This window comes from Fundulus heteroclitus, unplaced genomic scaffold (genome assembly GCF_011125445.2).
Source record: "Fundulus heteroclitus isolate FHET01 unplaced genomic scaffold, MU-UCD_Fhet_4.1 scaffold_52, whole genome shotgun sequence".
In the NCBI taxonomy this organism is placed as follows: Eukaryota; Metazoa; Chordata; class Actinopteri; order Cyprinodontiformes; family Fundulidae; genus Fundulus; species Fundulus heteroclitus.
Window position 1 is genome coordinate 2,573,927 of NW_023396945.1, and position 26,789 is coordinate 2,600,715.

The 26,789-nt window shown below is 39.3% G+C and overlaps 1 protein-coding gene across 3 annotated transcripts in view; it reads right to left on the reverse strand.

The window, feature by feature from the left end:
• The window catches only part of kcnq1.2 (potassium voltage-gated channel, KQT-like subfamily, member 1.2), a 95,940-nt gene that overhangs the window by 26,833 nt on the left and 42,318 nt on the right, over window positions 1–26,789 (reverse strand). For all 3 annotated transcript variants that reach the window (XM_036132489.1, XM_036132488.1, XM_036132490.1), the window contains exons 3-7: window positions 14,313–14,403; window positions 7,512–7,638; window positions 7,240–7,318; window positions 7,048–7,144; window positions 3,050–3,190 (exon numbers count right to left, since the gene is read on the reverse strand). In XM_036132489.1, the coding sequence (XP_035988382.1) occupies window positions 3,050–3,190; window positions 7,048–7,144; window positions 7,240–7,318; window positions 7,512–7,638; window positions 14,313–14,403 (535 nt within the window). The remainder of the gene's footprint in view (window positions 1–3,049; window positions 3,191–7,047; window positions 7,145–7,239; window positions 7,319–7,511; window positions 7,639–14,312; window positions 14,404–26,789) is intronic.

Consider the following 26,789-nt stretch of genomic DNA (forward strand, 5'->3'; position numbering starts at 1 on the left):
TTTGGAGGGACCACAGGTGCAGAATGGCATCTGTGGTTCACCACCGAGAGGACGACAGAGGAGTGAATAAATAATGCCTGAAATTGGAATGCTTCTTTGAGTGATATATAGAACTACTGTGTTACTCTTATATATTTGGAGTAACTGGTCTGTCCAGTAAAGCAGAAAAATAAAATAAAATCACATTATTCTCAACTACGCTCAATTGAAATACATACATAAAAATAGACAGCTTTTCAAGTACTTTCAATACTTAAGTACTTTTAAGAGCACATACTACAGTACTTCAACATAAGTAAAAAATTTGACAAAGCTACTTTTACTTTTATTGGAGTATTATTTAACCAGTAGGATCTGTACTTAGACTCAAGTAATGAGACTTTGTCCACAACTGATTTCACAGGTGAGAACTTTTTTTCATGAATCAGGTGGAAGCAGCTGATTGCTTACGGGTAATAAATTAAATAATACATACACTATTATGATCTATCACAAAAATCCCAATATAATACAATGAAGTTTGTGGCTGCAATGTGACAAAATATGAGAAAGACAAGGAGCGGGAATACTTTGGCATTGTATTTATCTAAATCTTTAAATGCACCCATTTTAATTGCAGAGTATATTCAAAAAGAAGAGACATAGTTTAGACAACCCACACTGAGAATAAGGTTTTGATAATCAAAACTGTGGTTATCTAAACCATCAGCCACAGTAAAATGGGAAAAAGAAAAGACTATTGGGGGTGGGGGGAGCAAGGCTTTGGGAGAAGGAAAATTGGATATGAATCATGGGATTGGCTTGTCCTCCAGCTGTGTGGTGCACCTGCACATCCGAATGTTCAAATTATGCCAAGAGAAGGAATGCACTGTGGAAAAGCTTAGCAGGCTCCAATCAGCACAGTTGCATTTCAGCAAGTGCGCACACAGTGCTTGCATTCCTCACTCACCTATTGTAAGAGCATATCATCATGACTCAAGTTTACAGTTTCAGAAAACCACAAAGAGGTGCAAATCCCTGAGTGGGGTTCTTTTTTTCTGTATTCTGTGAAAATAAAACACAAATAACAGCCTGCACATAGCAGGGAGGAGCAACGTGACCCTCGTAACCCGTGTTACATAAAGGTAGCAACCTTGCAATTAAAGTTTTAATTAAGGGAACTGACACTTTATATTGGTGCTCTAAAAGTTCTTTGAGGCAAAGATGCAAGAGGTGAATGGTTTATTACCGTCTTCTTTGTGGCACGCTGATCCCTTGCACAAGGCTGCCATAGGTTTCTCATTATTCTGCACTTTCAATTCAAAAGTTTAATTAACTCCTCTGGAAACCTGAGCCTTCATGCAGGGGTGAAAGCAACTCGAAGCATGGAAAACATCAACACATCTGCTGTGTCTGGGTTAACTGTTTCTGTCACATTTCAGAATAATAAACAAAACAAAAATAATGAAAAGAAAGAAAAATAACCGAGGGTAAAAGCAAAAGGAACACTCTGAGTGATCCAACCTGCGTGACCACATTCATTTGTAACAAATCTTTTGCTTAAATGTGCTTGTTAACCATAATTTGATCTTTAACAAAAAGAACAACTTTTTAAGTTAGGGAGCTTCAGTCAGTGTTAATGATTTCAACTATACAGTGCAACAAAAAAGTATTGAACCCCCACAGATTTCTTCTAACTTTGCTTTTTTGTTATACACAAATGTTTCATATTATGAAACAAATTTTATTATCCGACAAAAATACCTTCAGTAAATACAAAACAATGTTTTGAATAAAGTTTTTTTTTAAGAAAGAAAGCTAACCCCCACCCACACACACAAGGCAAACCAAGGCTTTTGAAGGTAGACTTACAGAATCAAGAAGCTGAAGAATAAACCCGGTCTAAAAATGTGAAGTAACACTTAAAAACAAAAAAGGCAACTCATTATGCCCTAAACTAAAGAAAACCAATAACATATGCATCTAGAAAAGGTTTCAGAGCCATTTCTAAGGCTTTGCAAACCACATTGAGAACCATTTTCCACAAAGGCAGAAACTCTGGTGAACCTTTCCAGCAACGGTCGACCTACAAGGGTTATTTCAAGAGTGCATTGACTCCAATCGTCCTGTAACCGACAGGTTGCTAGTTCAATCCCCTGCTCAGACTGTCTCAGTCGTTGTCCTTGGGCAAGACATTTCACCAATTGGTGCCTGGGTCTGGTGGCGCCGATGTATGGCAGCCTCGCTTCTGTCATTTCAACTATACAGTGCAACGAAAACGTATTGAACCCCCACAGATTTCGTCTTACTTTGCTTTTTTGTTACACACAGTTTGGGTCTGTGAGGGGCAGCTGTGGCTACAACATAGCTCACCACCGTCAGGGTGTGAATGTGTGAATGACTGACCGTAGTGTAAAGCACGTTGGGGTCATCGGATTTGATAATGCACTGTAAAAGTACAAGCCATTTACCATTTTCCAAAAGCAGGTGGAAGATCCCAAAGACATTTGGCAAAATATTCTGTGAGTTGATGAGTAAAAGGTTTTTCCAAAGAGCTGCATCGTGTTACATCTGACATGACATTTTGGAAATAGAACGTCATACTGACAGTCCAGTAGGGTGGTGGTACTGTTATGTTCTGGAGCTGTATAGCTGTTTCAGGATTTGGGTGACTTGCTGTGATTTATGGAACCATGTTTTCGCCTCTTGAGCAGAAAATCCCAAGGGAAAATGTCCAGCTGCCATTTTGTGACCTTAAACTCAAGCCCATTAGGTTTATTCAGTAGAATAATGAAACAAAGCACCCTGACAAGCTCAAATGTAAATGGCTCAAAAGAAAAAAAAAAATCTGGATTTAAATGCATTTCAGATGCTGCGGTATGACCTTAAACACTTTGTTTCAAATTAGAATTAGCTTGATGATCTGAAACATTTTGGCATGACAAAGAGAGTTAATTTGTAACTGCACTGCGCTGTATGTTTATAATAAAAATAAAAAGATAAAAAATAAAAAAACAACAACAGACTCTCTGAACACAACGCATTTTAGTTTCTTGTCTTGCTGCCTTACCACGCCCCACCACAGGGCATCAGCGTAGCTGGAAAAACCAGTCTTGCCTTCCTCATCCACTGCGTCCTTCTCCGCCAAGTAGACGAAGTAGGAGGAAAAGATCAGACCCAAAAAGCCAATGTACAGGGTGGTGATGAGCTCCTGAAAACATAAAGGTATGGAAGTGGAGAAACAGTGAAATAAAGTAAGAAATCCTAACAAATATCTAAATGAAGAATCGCTCTTCAACATGACATTGGAATGATTTTATTCATTGATTTCTCTTTTCATGTAAATTCCAAACCCTCACCTGCAAAAAAAAGCCTGGCTCCACAAACTGCTCACTAAACAGATGCATGTCTTTGTCAACAGCCTAGTGGCTTTAAAACATTTTGTCAAAGCTGCAAACATAATAGCACTACTTCAAACAAACTGGGTTTCAAATCACTACTGAGTGACATCAACCCAGCAGCTGATGACTGACCAAAGCCTGCCTTTCTGCTCTGCATGTTTTCCCATTGCTACGGGTCTTCACAAAGGAGGATGTGCTGCAGAACAGTTGACCACATTTATGGAAATTGCAGCAAAGCGGGAAAAAGCATCTATTGTCAAAGTCTGTTTGTTACAAAGATAGGACATTTAATTTTAACGGTTCCATAAAAGCTGGTGGTAATTATGACACAGGAGAATAAATGGATAACAGCAACCTGCGGCATCACTAGTTTTGCATGAACAGGTCTGGAATATCACAGCAACCCGTTCCAGTTCATAATCTTGATGTTGTAATTAATTAAGCTGCACTTGATTTGCATAATACAAGGGGAGTGCATCACACCCAAATTGAGCGCATTCTAGTTATCTCAAATGAATTCATACCCCAAGGGGATATGTACAGTGCCAATGATTTAATTAGGTAAAAAATATTCAACGGTACAAAGAGAGTGCTGCATTATTTCTGTAAGATAAGATAAGATAGGCTTTATTGATCTCCCATTGGAGAAATTCACTTGCCACATCAGCTCATAAGAGAAAGTACAAAAGTAGGAAAGGTGCATCAGGTATAGACAGGAAGCTCAGATAGACAGTGAATCAAAGAAAAAAAGAGAAAATAAGAATAAAAAACAAAAAGATAGAGGAAGGGCGAGGAGGTCTAGGTACATCACGGGAGGAGACACACACACACACAGAGGAGAGAGATAAGAGTAGAGAGAGATAGGTAGAGATAGGAGAGAGAGAGAGAGAGAGAGAGATGAGAGAGAGAGAGAGAGAGAAGAGAAACAACAGACATACCGACAGACAGAGTAGATATATATAGATATGATTATATTAGAGACATACATACATACATATACATACATACATATATATATATATATATATATTATATATATATATATATAATCCTGAAGAAGTGACTTATGCTGCTATCACCACCTGAATATGTCAATACATGTGTGTGTGTGGAAAGGTGCATCAGTTATATACAGTGAATCTTCATATATACAGTGAATCAAGGATTATTGCACGGGTTATAGCACAGTGTATTAAATAGATTATTGCACATTAGTTATTACAGTTATGGTTACAGTTATAGTGCAACATTGTATAATCTGGTAGCAGCAGGAATGAATGACCTGCGGTAGCGCTCCTTTTTACAGACAGGATGTCTAAGTCTGTTACTAAATGAGCTGCTCAGCTCCTCTACAGTCTGGTGCAGGGAGTGGAAGGTGTTGTCCATGATGGATGTGAGAATCCAGTTTGGGCCAAATTCAGTTCAGACCAGTTGTTTCTACAACAATTCAATCCAATCATGTTGTCACATTCAAATCCATCTTTGTGACTCTAGAACATTGCAAAGGACGATGCGTCACACCCTGACACAATAAACAGGACAAATAAACTTGTCACACAATTCTGGTTAAGAAACACTGAAGACAGTTTGCTCCAGTTGGTTAATGTGTGGAGGGAGTAGGCTGACTTTACACTCCATTAGGAAGGGTTCACGCATTATCCCTCTGTCAGGGACTGCACCGAAGAATGCAAATAATACAGTAAAAAATAATAATAATACAAATAACGAAAACACGAACGATTTTATTTTATGACAACGTTTATTTGTAAATTTGACTTTTCGACACCAAGTTTAATTACTTAGCTTTTTTTAATGTTTGTATCACTTAAATAAGTCAAGTATTCCACAGTTTTATAAAACCATTAGGTGTGTATAAACAAACATCTACAGTGTCTCCTCATATATCCAATGAGATTTTTCTTCGGTTTGGAGGAATGCCTCAGTTCTCCATGCATGAAGGCCTGAAGCTCCCTTTAAGGAAACATTTTTCTCCTTCTTTCATTCACTTTTGTACCGTACTATTTTTCTGTCAAACAGTCATGTTTAAATTATGGAGATGGAGGACAACGATGACTTGATACAAATGCAGCCACATGTTGCCAGGATATCAGTAATGCTATATGCTTTGTGAATGCGACAATAAGAGCAAATAGCTGGTGTAAAGGATGTGGAGTGCAATGAAGGGGACCTGAGAGTATTCCCCCTCTATCTGCTACTTTAAAAAGCAAAGGTCTTCTACTAAACAGAGCATGTCATTTGATAACTCAACCAATAAGGCAGAAAAGACAAAGAATCACATTAGACTCACTCTTAGAAGTAACTTAATGACCCCTCCTTTCATTCTTCAACGTTAAATTCTGCGCCTCTTGTGTGTGAAAGACATGAATTTCAGGTCTGACTCAACCAAAGGAACACTGTGTACTCCAGGGATTAAGGAGAGTGTTACATCCTATGAGCCTATTGTGTATCAGCGAGAGACAAATCTAAAACAAGTGCACAATAATACAAAGAAAAAAATATGAGCGGAAAAGGTTGACTGCTTCTTTTCTTCTCCTTATAAAGCCAGCTCTGCTGTAGATTTTTTTTGCTTGTGCACGCACACCGTCATGTCATGAGGAGTAAATTTAATGGGGATTTTAACTTTGTGTACAAGCACTAGAGATGCCAGTACTTTTTTCCCCACAAAAAGCCCACTGAAGACACTCTGCTTATACCTTCAATCTGACTTATGTATAAAAGGTACTGTTTATATATCTACACGCAGTCCTTGGCAAAAGTATTCATATCACTTCTACTTATTTATGTTTACTCATGATGGACTCACATGCTTTATTGCATTTAAGGTGATAAAAAAAAGAAGTGTGTGATTTTCAAAGGTGTTAACTTTAAAAAAAGAAGAAAGGAGTCCCATTTATAGTTTGCCACAACCAATATAGGCGACACAGCAAACGTGTGAGTAGATGCTGTGGTTGGCTGAGAGGCAGCGGGTTTAGTTTGTAGCAGCAAACTGAGGCTATGTTCACACTGCAGGTCTTGATGCTCAATTCCGATTTTGACAGATATTCGAAAGACAGATATAGGTCGCATATGTTCAAAAAGATCGATTTGGGTCGCATTTCCCTGCAGTGTGAATTTAGCCCAACACTGCACATCACCCTGAACGCACCATACCATGCATGAAACATGGCGGTGGCTGCATCATGCTAGGGGTGATGCTTTTGTTCAGCAGGGACCTGGAAGCTGGTCAGACTGATGGAGCTAAATGTAGGCCAAAGAGACTGGTACCACATGGGCTGGAGGATCACCTTCCAGCAGAATAACAATCCTAGAAAGCTGCTGTCCACAAAGCCTGTCCAACAACATGACTGTGAGGTGGCATTCTGCAGAGGATCGGGGATAAAGCTCTAGATGAGCTAAGCTGGCCTCAGGACTTAATATATGTACACACCACATTTTTCATGATTTTTTCTTTGCAAGCAGTTGTAATCATTGTGAGCTACCTCTGTTGGTCTATCATAAAATTACATTGGAATGTCTCCACAAAATGTTTAAAAGTTCAAGGGTCACAAACACATTTGTCAGCAATGTAAATGTGACTTAGTAGCGCATGGGTTAGAGTATAAAATTTGGATGACCATGTGGAGGTTTTTTTTTCCCCCTCACCCACCTGTCGATGAATAAAGACAACAGATCCAAGCAGCCGCCATGTTCCTCCCTGGCGATCCACATGAAGCATGCGCAGGATCTGCAGGAAACGAATGCCCCTGGAACACACAGCACCACCTGTTCTGTCGCAATCCTCTAAGGCAGTTCAAGGTGTTAAACAAATAGCTTGGGGCTCAAGAAATCACTACGCTACCTGATGGCGGATGTGGCAAACACTTGTCCATTTGACCCCACGCCGAGCACAATGACGGAGGCGATGACGACTATCAAATCTGTGAGAAAACGAGATACAAAAACGAGGAAAAAGTAACTAGCTACTGAATCAGGCTGAGTTTTAATTAAATGGTGAACGACAAAAAGGCGTTACTATAAGGATCAAAAGATTTGTAATGTAAAATAAAAAACACAACAAACTTTACATCGTGACTTGCACTAAATGAGAACAAAGGAGAACGCCAGGTGCACCTATGATTGATATGGGCTTCCTGATAAAGCGGAGGCGTCCTTTGATGCCCGCATATTTGCTGCGGCAGCCCGCCGACCACAGCCGGACCACATACTCCGTGCCAAAGAACAGCACCAGCACGATCTCCTGCGAAGCACAATGCAAAGGGGGAGAGCAAGGGTTACCTTAATCCACAGCCTCAGAGACAAAACAGCAAAACATGCACACAGGACAAGGGGATGTGGAAGCAGATAACATGTTCGTCCCTGGAAGCAGTGATAACGAGGCCATGCATCGAGACTTACGGCCATTAGAATCAATCACCAAGATTGACAATGCGATATGAGGGAGCAATGACAGGTGTGTGAGGCAGAAGAAGAGAGACACTGAGGTGGTCTGGTTTTAGCCGGACCACCCATCCACCCTCAGGGAGAGATGGAGCTTGATAACATGGTTGATGACAGCTTATATTGAGACAGGGTCAATGGCTAAGTGAATGAAGCCCGAGGAAGAAATGGCATCACACAGCTTTCTAACAGGTAAAAGAGGTAGAGGTCTAGTCTCAGACGATTCTACAGGTTTTAATTGACATGAAACGAGGGGCGGTGATGATACGTTGGCAATCATCTACTGCTTCCTTACTTTATTTTCTAATTCACCATTGGGCATATATTTTAACATTGTGCAAAAGACTTTCTTACTTAAATAACTATGTCTGATGAAGATCATTTTCCTTTCCATAATATTTAGCCACCATACTGTCTGTTTGAGGCTTAGGCCACGTGGGTGGCCTCCTTATTGGCTGCACTTGCCTGAGCGGCCTGTTCCCTGCCCACCCCCTGTATGAAACTTAATACCATTAGCCCTGCCGCAATAACACAGCACCACAAGGCTGCAAAACAATGACCTGTCAATCACAACAGTCTTCCTCCTGAAATAAAGTCTGTGTTACAGTGTGGGACAAATAATCTTACGTCGGTATTAAATTTTAACACAACTTGAAATTATTACCCTTTGTGGGACGGGGCCACCACAAACTTTAATGTAGTCGTTGGGATTTTATTCGACTGATCAACAGTAATGGGTGCATATTTTTAAAGTGGAAGTAAAATGATTCATGGGTGTCAAGTTTCTTTGCAGATAAAAATCTGAAAGGTGTGGCATGCCTCCGTTTCACGTAATTTTGCACTAAAACATTTCCTTGTACGACAGCTACATATATTCTGAGCACCTTCCCTGTTTCTCCTAAATAAATGATGCACATGAGGCAGCCTCCCCCACGTCTCACAGCAGGGATGTTGAATTGAACGTAACGTTCATTATTAGTTTTCTGCCACACTTAGCTTTTAGAGTGGATGTTAAAACATTGAGTTTTTGGCCTCATCTGACCAGATCACCTTCTTCCACGTTTGTGATATCTTCCCTACTTGTCTTGCATAAAACTGCCACAGGACTTCTGTTGGTCTTCATGGAACGATGGCTTTCCTCTTGCCTCTCCTCCACAAAACCCAGAGTTGTGGACAAATTCTGAACATCTGAGCTGTGAGTCTTCACAGCTCCTCCAGAGCTACCATAGGCTTCCGGGCAGCTTCTCAGAATAATGCCTGTCTTACCTGACTTGTTGGTTTAGGTGGATGACCATGTTTTGGTAGGTTTGCAGTTGTTTCACACCGTTTCCATTTTAAGATGATTGAGTGGTGCTCTGTGAGATGTTTACAGCTTGGTATTTTATTTAGACATGTCTAAGTTTGTAAATTATCTATTGTGCTAATTAGGTGACTTCTGAAAAATTGAGGTTGCACTGGATTTCATTTAGTAATGTTAACAAGCAAATCAGAAATGTAGGATTCAGATGACTGGAACAAAACCAGAAACTTGAATGTATCAACAGATTACACTTTAATGTCACAGTTTCAAATTCATTTTAAATAACATATTCATTCGGATTTTCACAAAAAAGATTTGTATTTGATAATGCTATTAGTGATGAAGTAGGTTAGTTCTAGCCTGACAAAGTAGCTAAAGCACCCCCTCCCACATACACACTGTCAAATAAAAAATAAATAAAAAACACACAGACCTATTGAGCTTTATGACAGATGGATGAAATCTGAAAGTCAAAGGTACATATGAATTTGGGAAATTTGAAGAGATTAGTCGTAATAATTCCATAAAATGGGTCACCCGGATGTTTTTTGTTTTTTTTATGTTTTGGTGGGGGCCTGAAACCGGCAACTACGTGTTCACTGGAAACAGCTGCCCGTTTGTGCAGCGATAATCTCGTCAAGCCAGTATGGAGGATGAAGCACATTAGAGGAGCATCATGTGGAAATGTGATTAGATTGCATGGTGTCTCACTACAGAGAGGACAAAAAGCACACACTGACACATTACACACAAAGAGCCACCTGAGTTTTGTTGTATCGCTGTGTGATTCATAAAATGCATGAAACCTTAACAGGATAGGCTTGTTATTAATGTTTCCAATTCTTGTGACAAAAATGTCTGAACTTGCGCCCACTTTCTTAGAGTCATATAAATTTCCTATGGTTTAAAAACAGATTTGTCAGATTTCTTTTGACCTGCAGAATATGATCTTTAATGCTCCCTCCTAATGGAGGATAATGTAATCTGAATGATTTAGTCTAGTTAAGACATGCTTTCCACTGACAATTAACAGTGAATGTTATTTCCTGTATATAAATGAAAACCATGCCTGAGCTGCTGCAGCATCTTTAGCACTTGGCCCTAACAGTAAAGATGCATAAAAAGCATCAGCATAGTTTTACACCTGTACGTAAAATCAATAGATAATGGGAAACATGTTAAGAAATAATTATTTTTGTAAACTAGTTAATGAGACAAAAGTTTTTAATAGTCTATTTTCAAATTCTGGAGTAAAAACTTTGCCTAACTCCCTTTTGCCAACAGAACAGACAATTTCACAAAATTGGAGTACAGATCTTTGACTATTCATCTTTGCACAAAGATGGTTTTATGTTTTGGACCATTTTCTTCTTAAGAGGCCAAGTGATGGCCAATATTTGATGTTCTGTTAACAGCACACCAGAGTTTACTTTTAAATTTCAAAAGCTTCATGATTGCATGCATTATAGCATGGTTCTTTGGAGGAGAAGCATCCCACATTTTCAGGGGACAGAATTAAGAATAGGAGCAGTATGTACGGGGCATTTCTATTATTTATTTATTCGCAGCAGAATAAGCGGCTACCCTGACTGTAAAGTGTTCATCAGAGACACAGCCTAGGGGAAGAGTCTGACTAACCTGTGACCAGGATGAGTAGAACAGACAGCCCTTTAACGGCCCTTTTTCTGACCCTGGACTTGAACAGGTCATGAATGGATGCAGGCTTAGACGTGATGATCCTCTCTGCAGCTCTAATTGTTTGTTGCGGTTTCTCTACCGTCCTGTTCACTGTGCTTAGCAGTAGATAGCTACTGGCCATTGGCTAAGAAAACTGGACATCAGCGGCATGTCATATTTATACCCCAGGGTAATAGGAAGGTTTTCGGCAAGATATCCCATTCAAATAAACAAAAACAAATATGAAATCAGAGTATGTGCACATTGTTCAAGGCACTACTCATTGTGGCTGTGGTGATTTAAAAAAAAAAAAGTACTTCCTTTTTTTATTTAACTTGTATGTACTTAAATGTACCTAATTTTCAATTTTCTACAAACCATTATATACTATTGTTTTTTATAAAGCACATTAAAAAACAGACAAATAAAATCATCAACATATATTAAGTTAATAAAATTGCAATCAGCAAGTAAAGCTATTTGTTTCTGTCGAATTACCACTCAAGTTGCCATTTCGAAAAGTTGACGTTTGAAAAAGTTAAACAGCTGCATAAGTCAGCAGAGTCGGATCACATGTAGTTTTTACAAATGCAAATGCAGAATAGAAAAGCAAACAAGATATGCAACTGAAGTTTGTGCGACAGTGCGTGCATGTATGTGTGTGTCCTGCTGCCCAGTCTGCCTTGCTTTACTTTGGCAGCTGCCCCGAAGGCCAAATATCCTCAAGGCCTAATGTCCCCTCTGCCATCCAAAACAAGCAGCTTGTGATTCACCAATGTGAGCTGACCCTGAACTTTCTAAGTATAGTTACTACCACCAGCCTACACCACCGGGACACTCAGACCCCTACAAACACAAACTGCACATACAGGGACAAGTTTAAAAAACACACACACACACACCTAGATATCTTATCTCACAATTAATATTAAACCTAAATCAATTGTTTGCAAGCCTGCAAACATAACTCAAGTGTGCAAACTGCTAACTAAAAAATGTTGAGTGCGGACTTTATTTTTTATTTTTTCTTTCAACAGAAAAAGTACATGATTATTTGAGAAGAGTCTCAACCTAAAGAGTATCTGACTGAGACCAAAAAAAACGAAAAAAAAAAAAAAACTGCGATAATAGGTCCTTAAAGGTCACTGGCCAAAAGTTTACAGAACACAGTGTCCACTTTGTGCTCTAGCTGGAGGTGCTACGTGTGTTTGTGCAGCTTTTGTATGACTGTGCACACTGTGTGCATGCATTCAGTTCAGAAGCTACGTGTGTATTTATATTCCCTGTGTGCTGGCAGGAGATGGATGATGCAAGCTCTTTGTAGGGTTTCCAAACGGCGGCTATAATTTTTTTTCACTCTGTTGTAGGACCTCGATTTATTGCATCACTTAAAGGGCCCTAATAGACAACTAAGCCACAAAAAAGTCAATCTAACCAGCGAGTATCAGCAGGCGCAGCCTGTGTGGAGCCAAATCATTCTACATAACAACTGTGATCATGAAAGCCTTAAAAGACATGTAACTATTAGGGGCTTTGGATAAGTGCAGCGCAAGCAGTGTGTGTCAGATTGTTTGCATTAGCCAAAAGTCATTAGTCCTTTGGGCTTAGTAATATCTCTGGACTGATCAAGATGGCTGGCAGGTAAAATCTCCTCAAACTAAAATCTTACATTGCCATCCAGTGGACAAAAAACAGCACTGCAGTTACTCACTGCAGCTCCTATCTGCTTTGATTACTTTGACCTGATTTAATTGCTTTGCATTTTATTACATACCAATCAAACTGTACAATTTTACTCTATGTCAACTCTTTTTAATTTGAAGTTTATTAATTTGTGAAATTTCTCCTCTAAGCAGAAAGCTGAGCTTTAGTTCAAAGCTTTTTGAACATTTGATAAGCCTGTGCTGAACTTCTAACCTATTTATGTACATTTAACTCCTTACCAGAAGAATGCTCATTTTAAAACATGTCAAAATCCAATTTTGGGAGTGAGTGAGTGATTGAGACTGTATGTTTTTTTTGTCCATTTGTCAGGTTGGGTTTGAACTGCTCCCTCTCCCAAGGACACCCCAAGTCTCCACATCACCCCCCCCCCCCCCTCGTCCTGCCCCCCTCCGCTGGCAGGCGCATTGGCCTGTTGGTGGTACTCGGTGTCCGGGGATGGGTGCCCAGGCGGGTGCCCGCCCACGACTGGCGGCTGCTTCGCGGGGCCTCGGGTCCCTGGGGCCCATGACCGGTTCCACCTCAGCGTAGCTGACTGCCGGCTCCTGGGGGCGTCTCCCCTCTTCCCTCGGTGGAGGCTGTGGATTTCCTGTGTTGGCCCCTCTTGGGCAACTTTACTATGGGTCCCCTGGGGCCTGCCTCGGTGCTCTGGGGGGGGGGGGGGGAGGGGGTCTTTGGCTCTTCACAACCTCTATTGAGCATTTTCCCCAAGGATAAACCTTACACACACAAGCGCACGCTCACAAACACCTACAGGTGCTTGGATCCGGCTATTTACATACTCACCAATTTTTATCTTTGGCTACCACCTTATACATTTCGTATTGATTAATACTGGAAATATACTTCAGTGATGGTATCAAGGTGGTGCTGTATTGTATTTGTAGTTCTATTGGTTGTGCTGTTATTTTTACATCTCTCTTTGCAGGTAATGAAGCAGACTGATGAAGTTTTATCAATCTCTCTTCTGTCTCCTGTTTCTTTCACCTTTTCTCTTTTTTCCTTCTCATTTCTCTCTCCTCTTCTACTTTCTCAATGTAGTGTCCACGTAACATGAATTATTCCCTACATAATAAAACAATTTACATATATAAATCAAGCAGAGCACTATGGCAAAAGCGATAATGCTCCACTTGTGTGAATTAAATCTGTTGGGCTCTTTCTGGCATTAAGACAACAATTCTTATTGCCATATTGCCAGACAGACAAAAAAACAAAGAAGGATTGTACAAAAATAATCCCCTCACACAAACAAACAACAACATCCACAAAAGACAACATCAAAATATAAGAAGGGAACCCCAAGGTGTAAATAATAATAAAAAATAAAAAATCCAATTTTGTAATTTTGATTAAACAGAACATTGTTTCTCTATACCATGTTAAGGGATTTTTAAAAACAACACAGACAAATTTTAAAAGTCTTATTAAATAATAACAGTGCCTGATAGTAGACATCCTCACATGGGTGCAGTCAAATATGGAATTGTTTACAATTTAACTTGCTTTAATGTATTTTTTGGAAAAATGTGACTTCTTATATCTAAACAAAGCTGTAAGTAATCAATAATCCACCCTCAACACAAAAAACAAGGATTTAAACAGCTAAAAAGTACTTAAGACATAAGGGGGAAGATTAATGCTAAACTTAACATGGATAAATTTCTATTTATGATTACTGAAAGTAAGAAATTATTTAAATTCCACGTGTAGTTCTGTGACAGTGTATAAAGATTTTGTTTCAGATTTTTTTTTATCTAAATAAAAATACTCACCATCCAAAAGAGTGTTCCTGTAGCAAACTCTGCATATTGTTCTATTGTGGAAAGAACACTGAAGATAAGACACACCAGGACCATGAGGAAGCTGCAGAGAGAGAAGGGGTAGCCAGTCATTATCTTGCATCAAATAGTAATGTTGTGCTTCCTATAAAACACAAAAAATTGTCATGATTTAGGTTTTTGTTTGTTTATTTTGGACTTTTCTTAATCAGCCACCATCCTGCCAGCCTGTCACCTCTCAGCCACCAGCCACTGTCCACCAGTCAATAAGCCCAGATCAACTCCACCTGCTGCCAGTAATTACTGTCAACTCTGTCACCTGTTCACCTGCCTGCATATACCTGCCTCAGTCTTTCAGTCACTGCCAGAACATTTCATCTCATCTGATCTCATCTTTTCTGATGTGCACTCAACCTACTGGACTCTTCAGATAAATGCTGCTTTTAAATTCAGGCAAGACAGAAGTTGTCAGGTTTGGACCAGAGTCTGTGAAATATAAACTTCTTAATCAATCACTTAATCTGGATGGCTTTAAATTGGCCTCTGTGTCATGATTTAGGTTTTTGTTTGCTTTGTTCTGGACTAATTAGTTTCCACTCTCCTCAGCCAATGGCCATCTGTCACCACCCAGTCAGCTCTGTCCACACCTCAGCCACCAGTCAATTAGCCCACATCATCTCCACCTGCTGCCACTAATTACTGTCAACTCTGGTCACCTGTTCACCTGCCTGCATATACCACTAGCTCTGCCCATTCTGATGGTTCCCCCGGTCCACATCGCCTGTTCTGGTTTGTCACTACCTGCATCTTCTGTTCTCCTGCTCATCCCTGCCAGCCTGCACCTTCAGCCATTACTCATCTGTCCTGTCTGGTTCACCTGCCTCACCTGCAAAAACTCATTCCCTTCAATAAACCTTTTTAATCATAACTCTGCGCTTGGCTGAATATCGAGTTCATCTAAATCTCTGTCTAATCTGTAATGCCAACGGGGCGGGGAGGGCACATTGGGCTCAGATGTTCTACTACGTCGAGACAGCGGCAAGACCAGATAAATACCTCTTGTTGCGCTAAACTTTTTAACGGCATCATGATACACTGAAACCGGGGGCATTTCCGGGGACAAGGTCATTGAAAATGGGGACTGTCCCCGGAAATCAGGGACGGCTGGTCACCCTAATAAAATGCGACATGCAGAGACCACTTCCATAGTACCACATATGGAAGTGATGGAAGAAGATGACCAGCAGGTTATGTGAAGGGTTGTACTTATTGAGTTGCCGCAGGAAGTACAGTCTCTGCTGGGCTTTCTTCCAAAACAGTGTGAGAACTTCTTAGGTCCCAAAAAGAGTGATTCCTTGGACCCTGAAATGACCCACAGAAGACATGGTTTTGTTGAGGGTATTCTCCAGAAGTCTACCATCATCTCCACAATCTTGAACAGGTTAAACTCCAGGTGGTTCTGACCGCACAAGTGGACCAGCCAATCCACACCATGTGTGTGACTCGTTATTGTCCTGGATCAGACCAATGACAGTAGTGTCTTCTGTGAAACACAGAGGCCACTGAGCTGCAGTCATTTATGGACAGAAAGAAGAGGAGTGAGGAGAGGACACAGTCTTTGGGGGCGGTGGTGCTGATGGTTCTTTTGCAGGAGAAGATCCTTCCCAGTCTAAGCTGCTGCTGCCAGTCAGTGAGGAAGCTGGGGAACCAGGTGGAGGCCGGCAGCGTCATCTGGGTGAGCTTCTGGTGGAGGATGTCTGGGTTGATGGTGTTGAAGGGCAAGTGAAGTCCACAAACAGGATCTTGGCGTACCTCCCTGGGTGGTCGAGGTGGTGTAGGAGGAACTGTAGTCGTAAATTGATGGCATCATCTGCCAACCTGTTTGCCCAGTTAGCATATTGCTGGGGGGGTTCAGCATCTGTGGTCATGAAAAGATTTCATGACCATAGTTGTCAGGACAACAGGCCTGTAGTTATTTGACCCTGTGATCATGTGTTTCTTGGGGACCGCGATGATGGTGGAGTGCAGCACGAGGGTACTTAACAATGCTCCTGAAATTTGGAGGCCAGTAGGTCAGCACAAGTTATCAGGCTCTCCTTGACTTCTGATGAAATAGAGCCTTTTTACAGCTTCCTCACAGATCTTAAGTCCAGGTAGGGGGGTCTGAGGAATGTACGGTGGTTGGTGCATGCAGAGGTCTGTGTTAGAGTGAGACATTGATGAGTTAGGGGGAGGAGTGAATAGCTGCGTTTCAAACCTGGAGGCTAGGAGAGTTGGAGAAAACTAGCAGAATATGAGGATTCTGCTCAAAGTGGAAGGATGGGATGCTGTAGTGAGTAGACCGATCTAGACCCATATTGGATTATCTGCTGAAAAGTTGTTGTTTAGCTTCTTGCTTTAGCTCTTCTTGGCAGCCATGATCAACTTAATCAGTTTGTTCCTAGTCTGATTATTACATGGCCCTTTCCCTGCTGCTGTAGGCCTCCTTCCATGTTCCGGTGCAGCTTCCTCAGTTGTGAAATGAACTGTGATTTATTGTTTTTAAATGTGAAAGGTCTTAGTCTGCATAAACATGTCCTTACAAAAACTAATGTATAAAGTCACAGTTTTGGCAAGATTGTTCAGAACAGTAGTTGAAGCTTCAAACGCAACCCAATCCGTGCAGTCAAAGCAGGCCTGAAGTTCTTGCTTTGACTGGCCTGTCCACTTCCTTACAATCCTGACCACAGGCTTAGAAGTGTTTAATTTATGCCGATAGGTTGGAAAGAGATGAAGCAGAAAGCGTTCAGAAGATCTTAAAGTGGCTCTGGTGCCTGACAACTATGCATCTAGTTTTTGTGTTTAGTATATTTTGCTTGTCTGAGTTTTTAAAATGATTAATCATTTGATTTGTCTGACAATATGAAAAGAGTTGCCTACAGAACTCACTTGTTAATTGTACACCTTTTTAACCACGTTTTCTTTTCAATCTACTTACCATTAACAGCCTTGGATACAGCACTCTGGGACCTTGATTTCAAAATGAAACGCCAAATTTACTTTTTTCTGAAAATCTAACTTTGGACGACAAACAATCTGTTGTCTCTGGCTCTGGAGTGGCTCAGCAGAAGGAATACAACAACTGATGTACTGGACAGATTGCCTGTATGGTAGCTCTTGCAGACCTTGCTTTACATTCCTGTGTGTTAACACTGTTTTTGCCACAGATATGTTTCCACTCAACTTTACATTATTACGCGTGGATGTAGCATTCTGTGAATCACAAGCTTCTTCAGCAATGCACTTTGTATTTTTTTTATTTATTTTTTTATGATGATCTGAAACATTTAAGAGTGACAAAAAGCACAAAAATATTAAAAACCTTGTGAATCATAACTCAATGGCCTTTGCTGCCATTGTCCCTGCTGCTTGTGTACATTTCTTTCTTCCACTGAATCTTCCATTAATATTCACTCAGTTAACAACCAGCTTTTTTTTTAGCAATGACCTTTTGTGCCTCACCCTACTTGTGGACGTCGTCAATGACTATCTTCTGGACCTCTGTAAAATCAGCAGTCGTCCCCGTGATACTGTTGGCCATAACACAGCCACATTGTAACATGGCTGTATTGAAAGTCATTTTTATGGGTAATATGCAATATACAATTTTAATTACAGTAGATGTAAACAATTACAGATCCCTTTGCATATAATGAATACATATGTTTCTGTTTTTAAATGTAATTACTAAAAATCATTAGCTTTTCAATTATGTTGTAGTTTATTGTGATATACAGGAACCTGTAAATGGGTCAGTATATTTATTAGTTGTTTTTTTTTATTCAGTTTAGAGATTATGCTGTGCATTTGCTGAATCTATTCTAGACTAATGGTATTTCTAGATTTGCTTTTCAAATCTGCAATTTGAAAAGCAAATGATAAAAACTTTGAAACTGCTAGTAGAAGAGTCCTGGCTGTTTCACCACCTCAACCAAGATATAAATTTATGCTGTTTCCAACCAAAAGACAACAAAATAAATCATCCCACAGTATAAAGTTTGAGGTACCTTGTCCCAGTTTTCCTCTGTTTTCATCAACCTGTCTGTATTATTAACCGACCGGGTGTTTCCACATCACCTAGCAACTGTGAAACATTCCGACGAGACGCTCCATCTGTCAGTGTGCATACATCGTCTACAAATACGGCCTCCTGAGCTAAACATACAAGGGCGGCTCACCTAAATGAGGCTGGAAGAAGAGGAGCGTGCATGAGGAAGGTGGAGAAGAGACAGACGGGACTTAAGTAAAGGAAGAGAGAAGGCAAAGGAGGAAATACAGTTATGGATGAAGGATTTTTTTTTTGGTGTGTTCACAACAATTTCAGATTGTTGTAGAGAGTGATCCCAACAGTACATACTAGCTGCATTAATATATCATGAGCACATGTCTAGTTGTAGGAAAGTCTATCTTAATTTACTATTCCATCAAAACTCAATTAAACTTAATCTAATTAGCAAAGAAAATGTTTACAGCCATCACTGTTGTCAAAACAACCTCCCTTGGGAGAAACATGCCGCTAAGAATATTCCATCTAAAACTACTTTAATTAACACTGTTTCTTATTATGTCAGGTATGCTGGTGATTTGGAAATTGTATGTTACATGGCCAAAGTGTGATTAAACACTGAAGTTTGATTTCAGCTTATGTGCTGCTTTGAAAAAGCCTGCTGTTTTGTATGTGCAGGTATTTTGAGATGAATGTCTACAATTCTGTGTATTGTACTGTGTCAAGACAGAGTACATTACTTTTAGCATGGTGCAACCATCTATTATTGTTTTGTTATTTTTCCCTATATTTAACTGAGGGGTGTACGCTACATATTTGTGTTTCACCGGTGCAGAGCTTGCTCAGCATTGGCAGCAGGTAGGTGTGAATGCATTGACACGCACGGTATATAGAAGAAGGTAACAAAGAAGTCTCTTGAAAAACATCAAGGGCATAATAAAATCCTGAAGATAGTACAGGGATGGAAAGAAGAAGGCTGAGGCGAAGTTGTTTTCTCTGATGAATCCCTTTTGGGACGAGTGGAACTCAGCTTTAATCGCCATATTTCTGCTCACAAACAAGGAAATCAACTTTAGTTCCACTTCTCTCTCAATGAAGGCATTTTAAGTAAAGGTTTTTCCGTTCTTTATTTTGAGACACAAAAAATAGTCCATTCCGTAAATGGATAAAAACATATCATCAGGTAAAAAATAAAAAAACAACAACAAAAAAACTCATCCGTCACAAAACAGACAGTTTTTCCAATACTTAAAAAGCCTGAGGCATATCTAACATCACTATATTTTACAGTTGACAGAGCTTTTACTATTAATTTGTTTGAAACATCCGAGCGACACCTAAATTCATACAAAGTTGGAATGTTAGTCATGACAAACATTTGACTTACAGATGTCCATCTTGGCAGTCTGAGGAGGATTCTGAAAGCATCCCGAAAGGCCACTTGCAGTTTCTTCATTATAGTTTTAGTATAGTCACACCAGAGATGCAACATATAAAAGGAGGTCCAATAATTTCAAAAAGGGACACTATAATTAAATGTAAATGTCATGATGCGGGTGCGAGGACCGAGGCGGAGACAGACGCATGATGCAAAAAAGGAGATTTTAATCAAAAAGGACACTTACAGGAGGCATAGAGGTCCAGGGGAAAAACACAGGCTGGGGACAGGTTTCCACGCGGAGCAACGCAGAGGAACACGGGGATGCAACACAGAATGACCCGACAACGGGGAAACCAACCAAGGGAACTTAAATACAGCTGGGGATTAAGGCAACAACAGGTGAGTCCAATTAACTAAACAAGTACACTGCTCGGAGGTCCTGACAGTAAATAAATAAAAAGCAAAATAGAAATAAATAAAGAATGGTGTTAAAATGCTATGAAAATTGTCTCCAAGAGCAACTTCTCCCAGCAATCTGGACACAGTGCAGTGATCATCTGTGACTTTTCCAGCAAGATGGAGCACCATCTCACAAAGGCAAAAAGGATGACTGAAAAGATTCTTAAAGGTTAAAAAACTTAACCATCAAGAATAATCTACATCTTTCAGCAAATCTAAAAAGGCAGACAAACAGAAACAAGAACACTTGTCAATTTCAAGCACCAGTGAGACAAAGATGGGACTCTTGCATAAATATGATTCCTGTGCTACTAATAAAATGTGAACTTTACTAAAGTAATACTAAATGGCTGAAGCTGCCAAAAGAAAAAAATCGTCTTTACCTAATACTATTCACACCCGTATCTCTCTGGATTAAAACAATTCTTGTTACCCCCGGTGCTTCAGTGATTTTTGTTTAAATGACTAAAATTTATTTATCACCACATGTTAGAGAGAAAGGCCATCCCTCCAACAAAGCTATATTTAGTTTTCCGCCCTTGACATGTTTTTACTCCTTAATCCACAGCACTATTCATACAAATCATTGAATTGATTCCACACTTTTTCCTCAAACACTTGGCAGGCTGTTTCACCTTTCTTGACACAACTTTCTTGGCACAACAAGGATTAAGAGGAAAATCAGAAGCATTTCCACAATGCGAGGGGGATAATCCTTAAAACCTTTTAAAAAGCATCTTAGGGACATGATTTGTAGTATTTGCATGCACTGTCATCAAGATAAAAGTCACCTGGATGCTTCTGAATTTCAACAAAAATAATGATAAAATGACTAAAAACATATTTGCTATTATTCTAGCATTTAAAAAATATAAATATCAAGCCCAACTCATCTAAAACATGCAATATGAAGTTTGATTAAATGTCAGTGAGGGAAAAAGTTGTCTTTTTTGGCCGAGGAGGAAATATCACGTTATAATTTGTATACAAACAAACCAGCGCAACAGGTAGACTGCATAATCCACTGAGTTATTCCTTTCATCTGAAAGAGAAACAGATTGGACCTGGGCTCTTTGATGATCTGGTTGAAAAGGCTAAGATGTGTTCTGCTTGACAGATTATTTTCCACAATTTCAGGCCATGTGAGGTTAACGCAACGTGAAGTGATGAGGAAGACTGCTGAAAGAGGATTCCCCTCATGCACACATGACCTGCTGGCCAGATGGAACAGTGGTTTAACTCTAGAGCGTTAACTGCTCACAGAGACACATACTCGGTCAGAAACATACTTCTATCTCTCTTATCCCGCTCTCACAAATCCAAGAGCATTTTCTGTACATTTAGCGTAAAACAAGGAAGTTCTGTAATGCCTGCTGGATGTATTGTTTTGGCTTACAAAGTGCATCAGACAGTCGCCTTTTTGGAATGGTAGATTTTAATCTAAAGCCTGCTTGAACAGCGCTCAACATAAGGGACTAAAGGATTTAAAGCATTTCCATAAAAAAGCATAAAAAAATACAATGTAGACACATCCCCGGGACTCAGCGTGTTTATTTTGAAAACTAATGAGAGCATGTTGAGTGAGTGTTTTGTTTTTCACATAAATGCCTTAATCTGCTGAGAAAATGAAAGCAGCTGGTTGCACTGGGTTTTATTTAGGTGCATCAAACGGAAGGACACTGAATACTAATGCATGCCTATTCAGATTTGTGTTTGTGAAAAATATCCAACTGATGTTTTTTAGATATGACTTTTTTTAGATATGACTTAGCAGCTATGAACTCAGAGTTTATGGTTATCATGTAAAATCCCAAAATAACACGTGAAATATGTAGTTGTAACATGGCTAAATGTGAAAAGATTCAGCTGGATGAACACCAAGTACTGAAACTTTATGGGTGCTTATAATGTTATCAAGGTATGAAGAGATCTCAAAAGGTTATGGTTTAAAAATGGCTAAAGTCAGCTGTATACAGGAAGAGCAACGATGCTGCTGCTCCCCTACTTGCTGCTGTGCACTACTGGTCAGCTGGCAGGAAGAAGCTACTACCTTTCTACCTCACTTGCAGGTTATATGAATTGGCAGCCTGGAAATTCATGTAAAGACATGGACATTCATGGCTAGGTGCCATCTCCAGAGGTTATTGGGTGAGAGGTACACCCTGGCTGGAAGGTTGCCAATCATCTGAATCATGAATATTTTTGCAAAGCACTGTACAGTATCCATATATATATATATATATATATATATATATATATATATATATATATATATATATATATATATATATATATATATATATATATATTAGGGCTGGGCAAGTTAACGCGTTAATTTCGCGTTAACTCATTAGACTATTAACGGCGATATTTTCTTTAACGCGCATTAACGCATGTTGCTCACATGCTTTTATTTTGTGAAGGTCTGTTGCTGCGGTGTAGGGGTTTGAATCAGAACAGTAGGTGGCGATAATGCGCCAATAACCTCGCTGTCAGCCAAGCCTCGGATTCAGAGGAAGAAAAGTGCTGCCCGGAAAAAAACAAAGCCGACATGGGGAAGGCGGTGTTTCCCGTAGGAATTTGCTTAGGCGAGGCGGTGAGTTGGCGAACGGAACAAGTTTTGTGCGGAGCGGAGAGGGGGGGGTCTGCTTAGACGCCGTCGGTGAAGTCGCTTCTCGCTTCAAAGTATCCATGTATTTTTGCCTGTTTTTCCCTGCCATTCACTATATGCACGCGAGAAAGCAACAACAAAAAACCGCGTGTTAACGTCAAATAAACGCAAGCAACGCAAGCATATCGAGTTAGCAAGCATTTCAGTTTAAAGTTCTTCCAGCAACGAATATGACAGAAACAAGTTAGTTTTAACCACTGCCAAGTTAAACTTTGGTATTGAACATAAAATGGTAATGCTGCTCCCTGCTGTTACCTCAGAAATTGCCTGTTTTTGGTAGATTTTTTTCCCCATAAAGAGAATTCCCTGTCAGTGGCAATAAGCTTTAATTTATTATTATTGCTATTTTTTGTTTTACATGTTTAAGTTGAGCTTTACACTAAATATGTGTTACTGATAAGTGCTACAAATGTTACAACACTTTTGTTCATATGGCAGCAGAACATTAAAATAAAAGTGCTCTTTACACTACTTTTGAATTCATTCTTGGAGTTTGTAAATACAATGCGATTAATCGCGATTAATCAGGGCGATTAATCGCGATTAAATATTTTAATCGTTGCCCAGCCCTAATATATATATATATATATATATATATATATATATATATATATATATATATATATATATATATATATATATATATATATATATATATTTAGCATGGTGCCACCTCCCTCCTACGCTGACTGAACAAGAAAAAAGTGTGTTAAGAGATGAACCAGTACTTACAAAAAAACTAAAAGTAAAACATATCAGTTATACTGTGTGTGCTAATTAAGTCTGATCATTGTTCAGTTCCCACATGTTGGCAAAGATGTTTAACTATAAATATTTATAGATTTAGAAAGGAAACTACGACTAATTATGGGATTAGTATTCAGTAATGGAATTGGTTGTTTTATGAGCTGTTTTTATAAGGTTACGACATGAAACATTCACCAACACCATAAACGAAACGATGCAGAGTCTACCCATGACAAAAGTAATGCGAATGCTGCCGTATTTTTAAGTGATGCCACTTTATCAGTTGCAGACAGCAGTTGGACACTAATGTCATGTCCTAAGTATTTCAGCATATGCTGCAGGGAGGGTTTTTTTTTTTTTTCCTGCAGACATGACCGAGTCAGTCACAGCCATTTGCAAACCTTGTTTGGCCAGGCCGAAACCCATGGGATCTGATTAAAACAAAACAGCTGGGGTTTTAGCGAGTGTTATTGACTGCAAATCTGTCTAGCTGCACTAAAATAGAGCGTGGTGCCACACCAAATCGTCCACTCAGTCAGCAGTGACACTCAGGCTATAGAAGCTTAAAAACATAAAATACTGTGCACATGAATAAAATATGCAGCATATGAAGAGAACACAAGACTAAACTCAGATTCTTTTTCATATCAAAGATGGGTACCTTCAAAGTTAAAGGAATCAAATATATACATTGAAATTAAAGCTAACAGAAACGTGTGCAAACATTTTCGTCACAAGGCAACAACAGTGTTACGCGCAAACACTTTCTTAGTATTGCAAGACAACAGAAAAGCCATTTGGTTTAAATCTAGGCCAGGTCATCAGATAAATCAACAATTTCCTTTTAAGTCAGAGCTTTTGCACTGCTGTGGCTAAGAATGAGTTTAAGAGAACAAAAGGAAATTTGAAGAAGCAGCCGCTTGCCTCTAAATAAATCTTTCATGATTTTTTTTCTTAAAGAAATTTAGAGCCTGTAAATACATTTCAAGAACACGCAGCCTTGGTTGATCACGAGAGCAGTTTTTAAGTGACATATTTAAATGTGTAAAATTGGCCAGATAGAAAGAATGCATTTTAGCCTCATGCAGTTAAGCCTCCTTTAAAGAGTACTCTTGCTTGTGAAAGAAGACACCTGAAAAAGTGGGTGTAACATGTCTTGCAATTGTGTTCCCTTAAACTTTTTTCACATATTATGATGTTAAACCCTAAATTTACTGGGATTTCAGATATCAGACAAGGATCAAGTGGCATGAAAATGAGAAAATGAAGCATGCTTTTCAAATCTTTTAACAAACAAAAATCTGAAAAGTGTAGCATGTATTTATATCCCCTTGCCAGGTTTGCATACCTAGGGAATAGGTATGCAAACCTGGATGGAAGACCTTTGATCTAGGACATGACAGCCCTAAGTGCTTGGACAGAGACCAATGTGACTTCTTCTCTGGTTTTGTAAAGATGTTCCAACTCTCATCCAATAGGCTTCTCCAGTTCTGAACACTGGTTAAAAGTCACATGCTTAAAAGTTAAAGTCAGAACAATAACATTAATTAGGTCATCAAGGGGGCCTTTGATGTCTCACTAGTCACTAGCCCTTCCCTCTATTCAGTCCAGTGTTTAGTTGTCAATCCAAAGACCTTTGCAAAAATCATTTACTGAATGATGACAATCATATTTAGTTACAATAGGGCTTATAGGTCTTATTTAAAGTCAGCATGCATCCATTCCTTTTCCTATGTTCTATCATGATGTAGGGTCACATGGGAAGTCTATCCAATGGACTGGTGAGTAGTCCATTGCATTGCCGATAAAGAGACAACATGAATAAAAACAAACACATTCACAACTAGCTATTTGGAGCCAGTAATTGACCTCAGATGCTATGTGAGGAACACAAAACAAGAAAACCCACTCATTCATGTGAGAAGCAGTCAAACTCAACAGATCAAGGGTCCAGTTAAGATATAAAATAGACATCCTTTAGACATTGATGGTGATTGTGCAAACCACAAGCACCAATACACAGTTCAGGGCAGGCTCAAGGAACCTACATAGTTAAACAAATTGGGACTTTAAAAAAAACATTGTTGCCAACTAGCATGGTTAACAGCAGACCCCCACAGCACTCTTTTCTGACCCCCTCCCCATTTCATCGCAAAGAGGAGCTTAGAGTGGATTACATCATATCAGCATCCAGCCACAAATACGGTCATTCCATTTGAGCTTAGCCATCGTGTTTTAGTCTATATTCTGTGACCAAGACAGTGCAGTTATGCCTGGTTGGTGTTGTACAGTCAGAATCTCTTTTGGGGTTGAATGGATCAGACTGTTGAAAAACAAAATATAAAAGGTCGGTTAATAATTTGTGATGAAGAATATTTTTTTCTGAAAATGCACCTACTGATAAATGTTCATGTGGACTTAGTGTTTACTCCTTGGTTTTGGCAGATGCACTCATTGGGACAAGTAGTGAGCAATTTATTGGCCACTTCATATGTGAAATTCAAACTAAATGTTTACATTCACTATTTAAAAAGACACATAAGACTAAACTTTAACCATGTTTGGTCAATCAAGATTACAAAAAAATATTTATTTTTGCTAAATATCAGAATAACCAAAAACAAGATTTAAGATGATTTATTTGAATTTATTTGAACTTTAACTGATTCAGAAGTTTAGACATATTTTCCTATTATGTATTAGCATTGCCTTTTGTTTTCTGTATGATTTGAATATCCCTCAGAAAGCTTCTCGCAATAGTTTGCTGTAGTTGGCTATGTTTACATGCACAAAATTTCACAATCGGATTGAAATGTATTCGGATAAAAAAAAAAATATCAATCAGATTGTACCGTTTATATGGGCACACAATTAATTAATCCGATCATAATGTGCGTATATATGCACCTGGTTTAACTCAGAATAGAACCACCCTGACATGTGCAGTTATCATATTCTTCATTATGAAAAACGCACCAGAAGAACTTCCATCATTGCTAAACAACTGAATAAATAATAATTTTGAGGTCGTTTAATGTTTCTAATAAAACAGTTGTGTTGGGAGAACTGACAGTTTTGCTTCCTAATGTATTTCCGCCACTCAACAACGCGGAAAACTGTGACGTTTACATCGGGCGTACATGCACACTCGGGTCAGTTTGCCACATT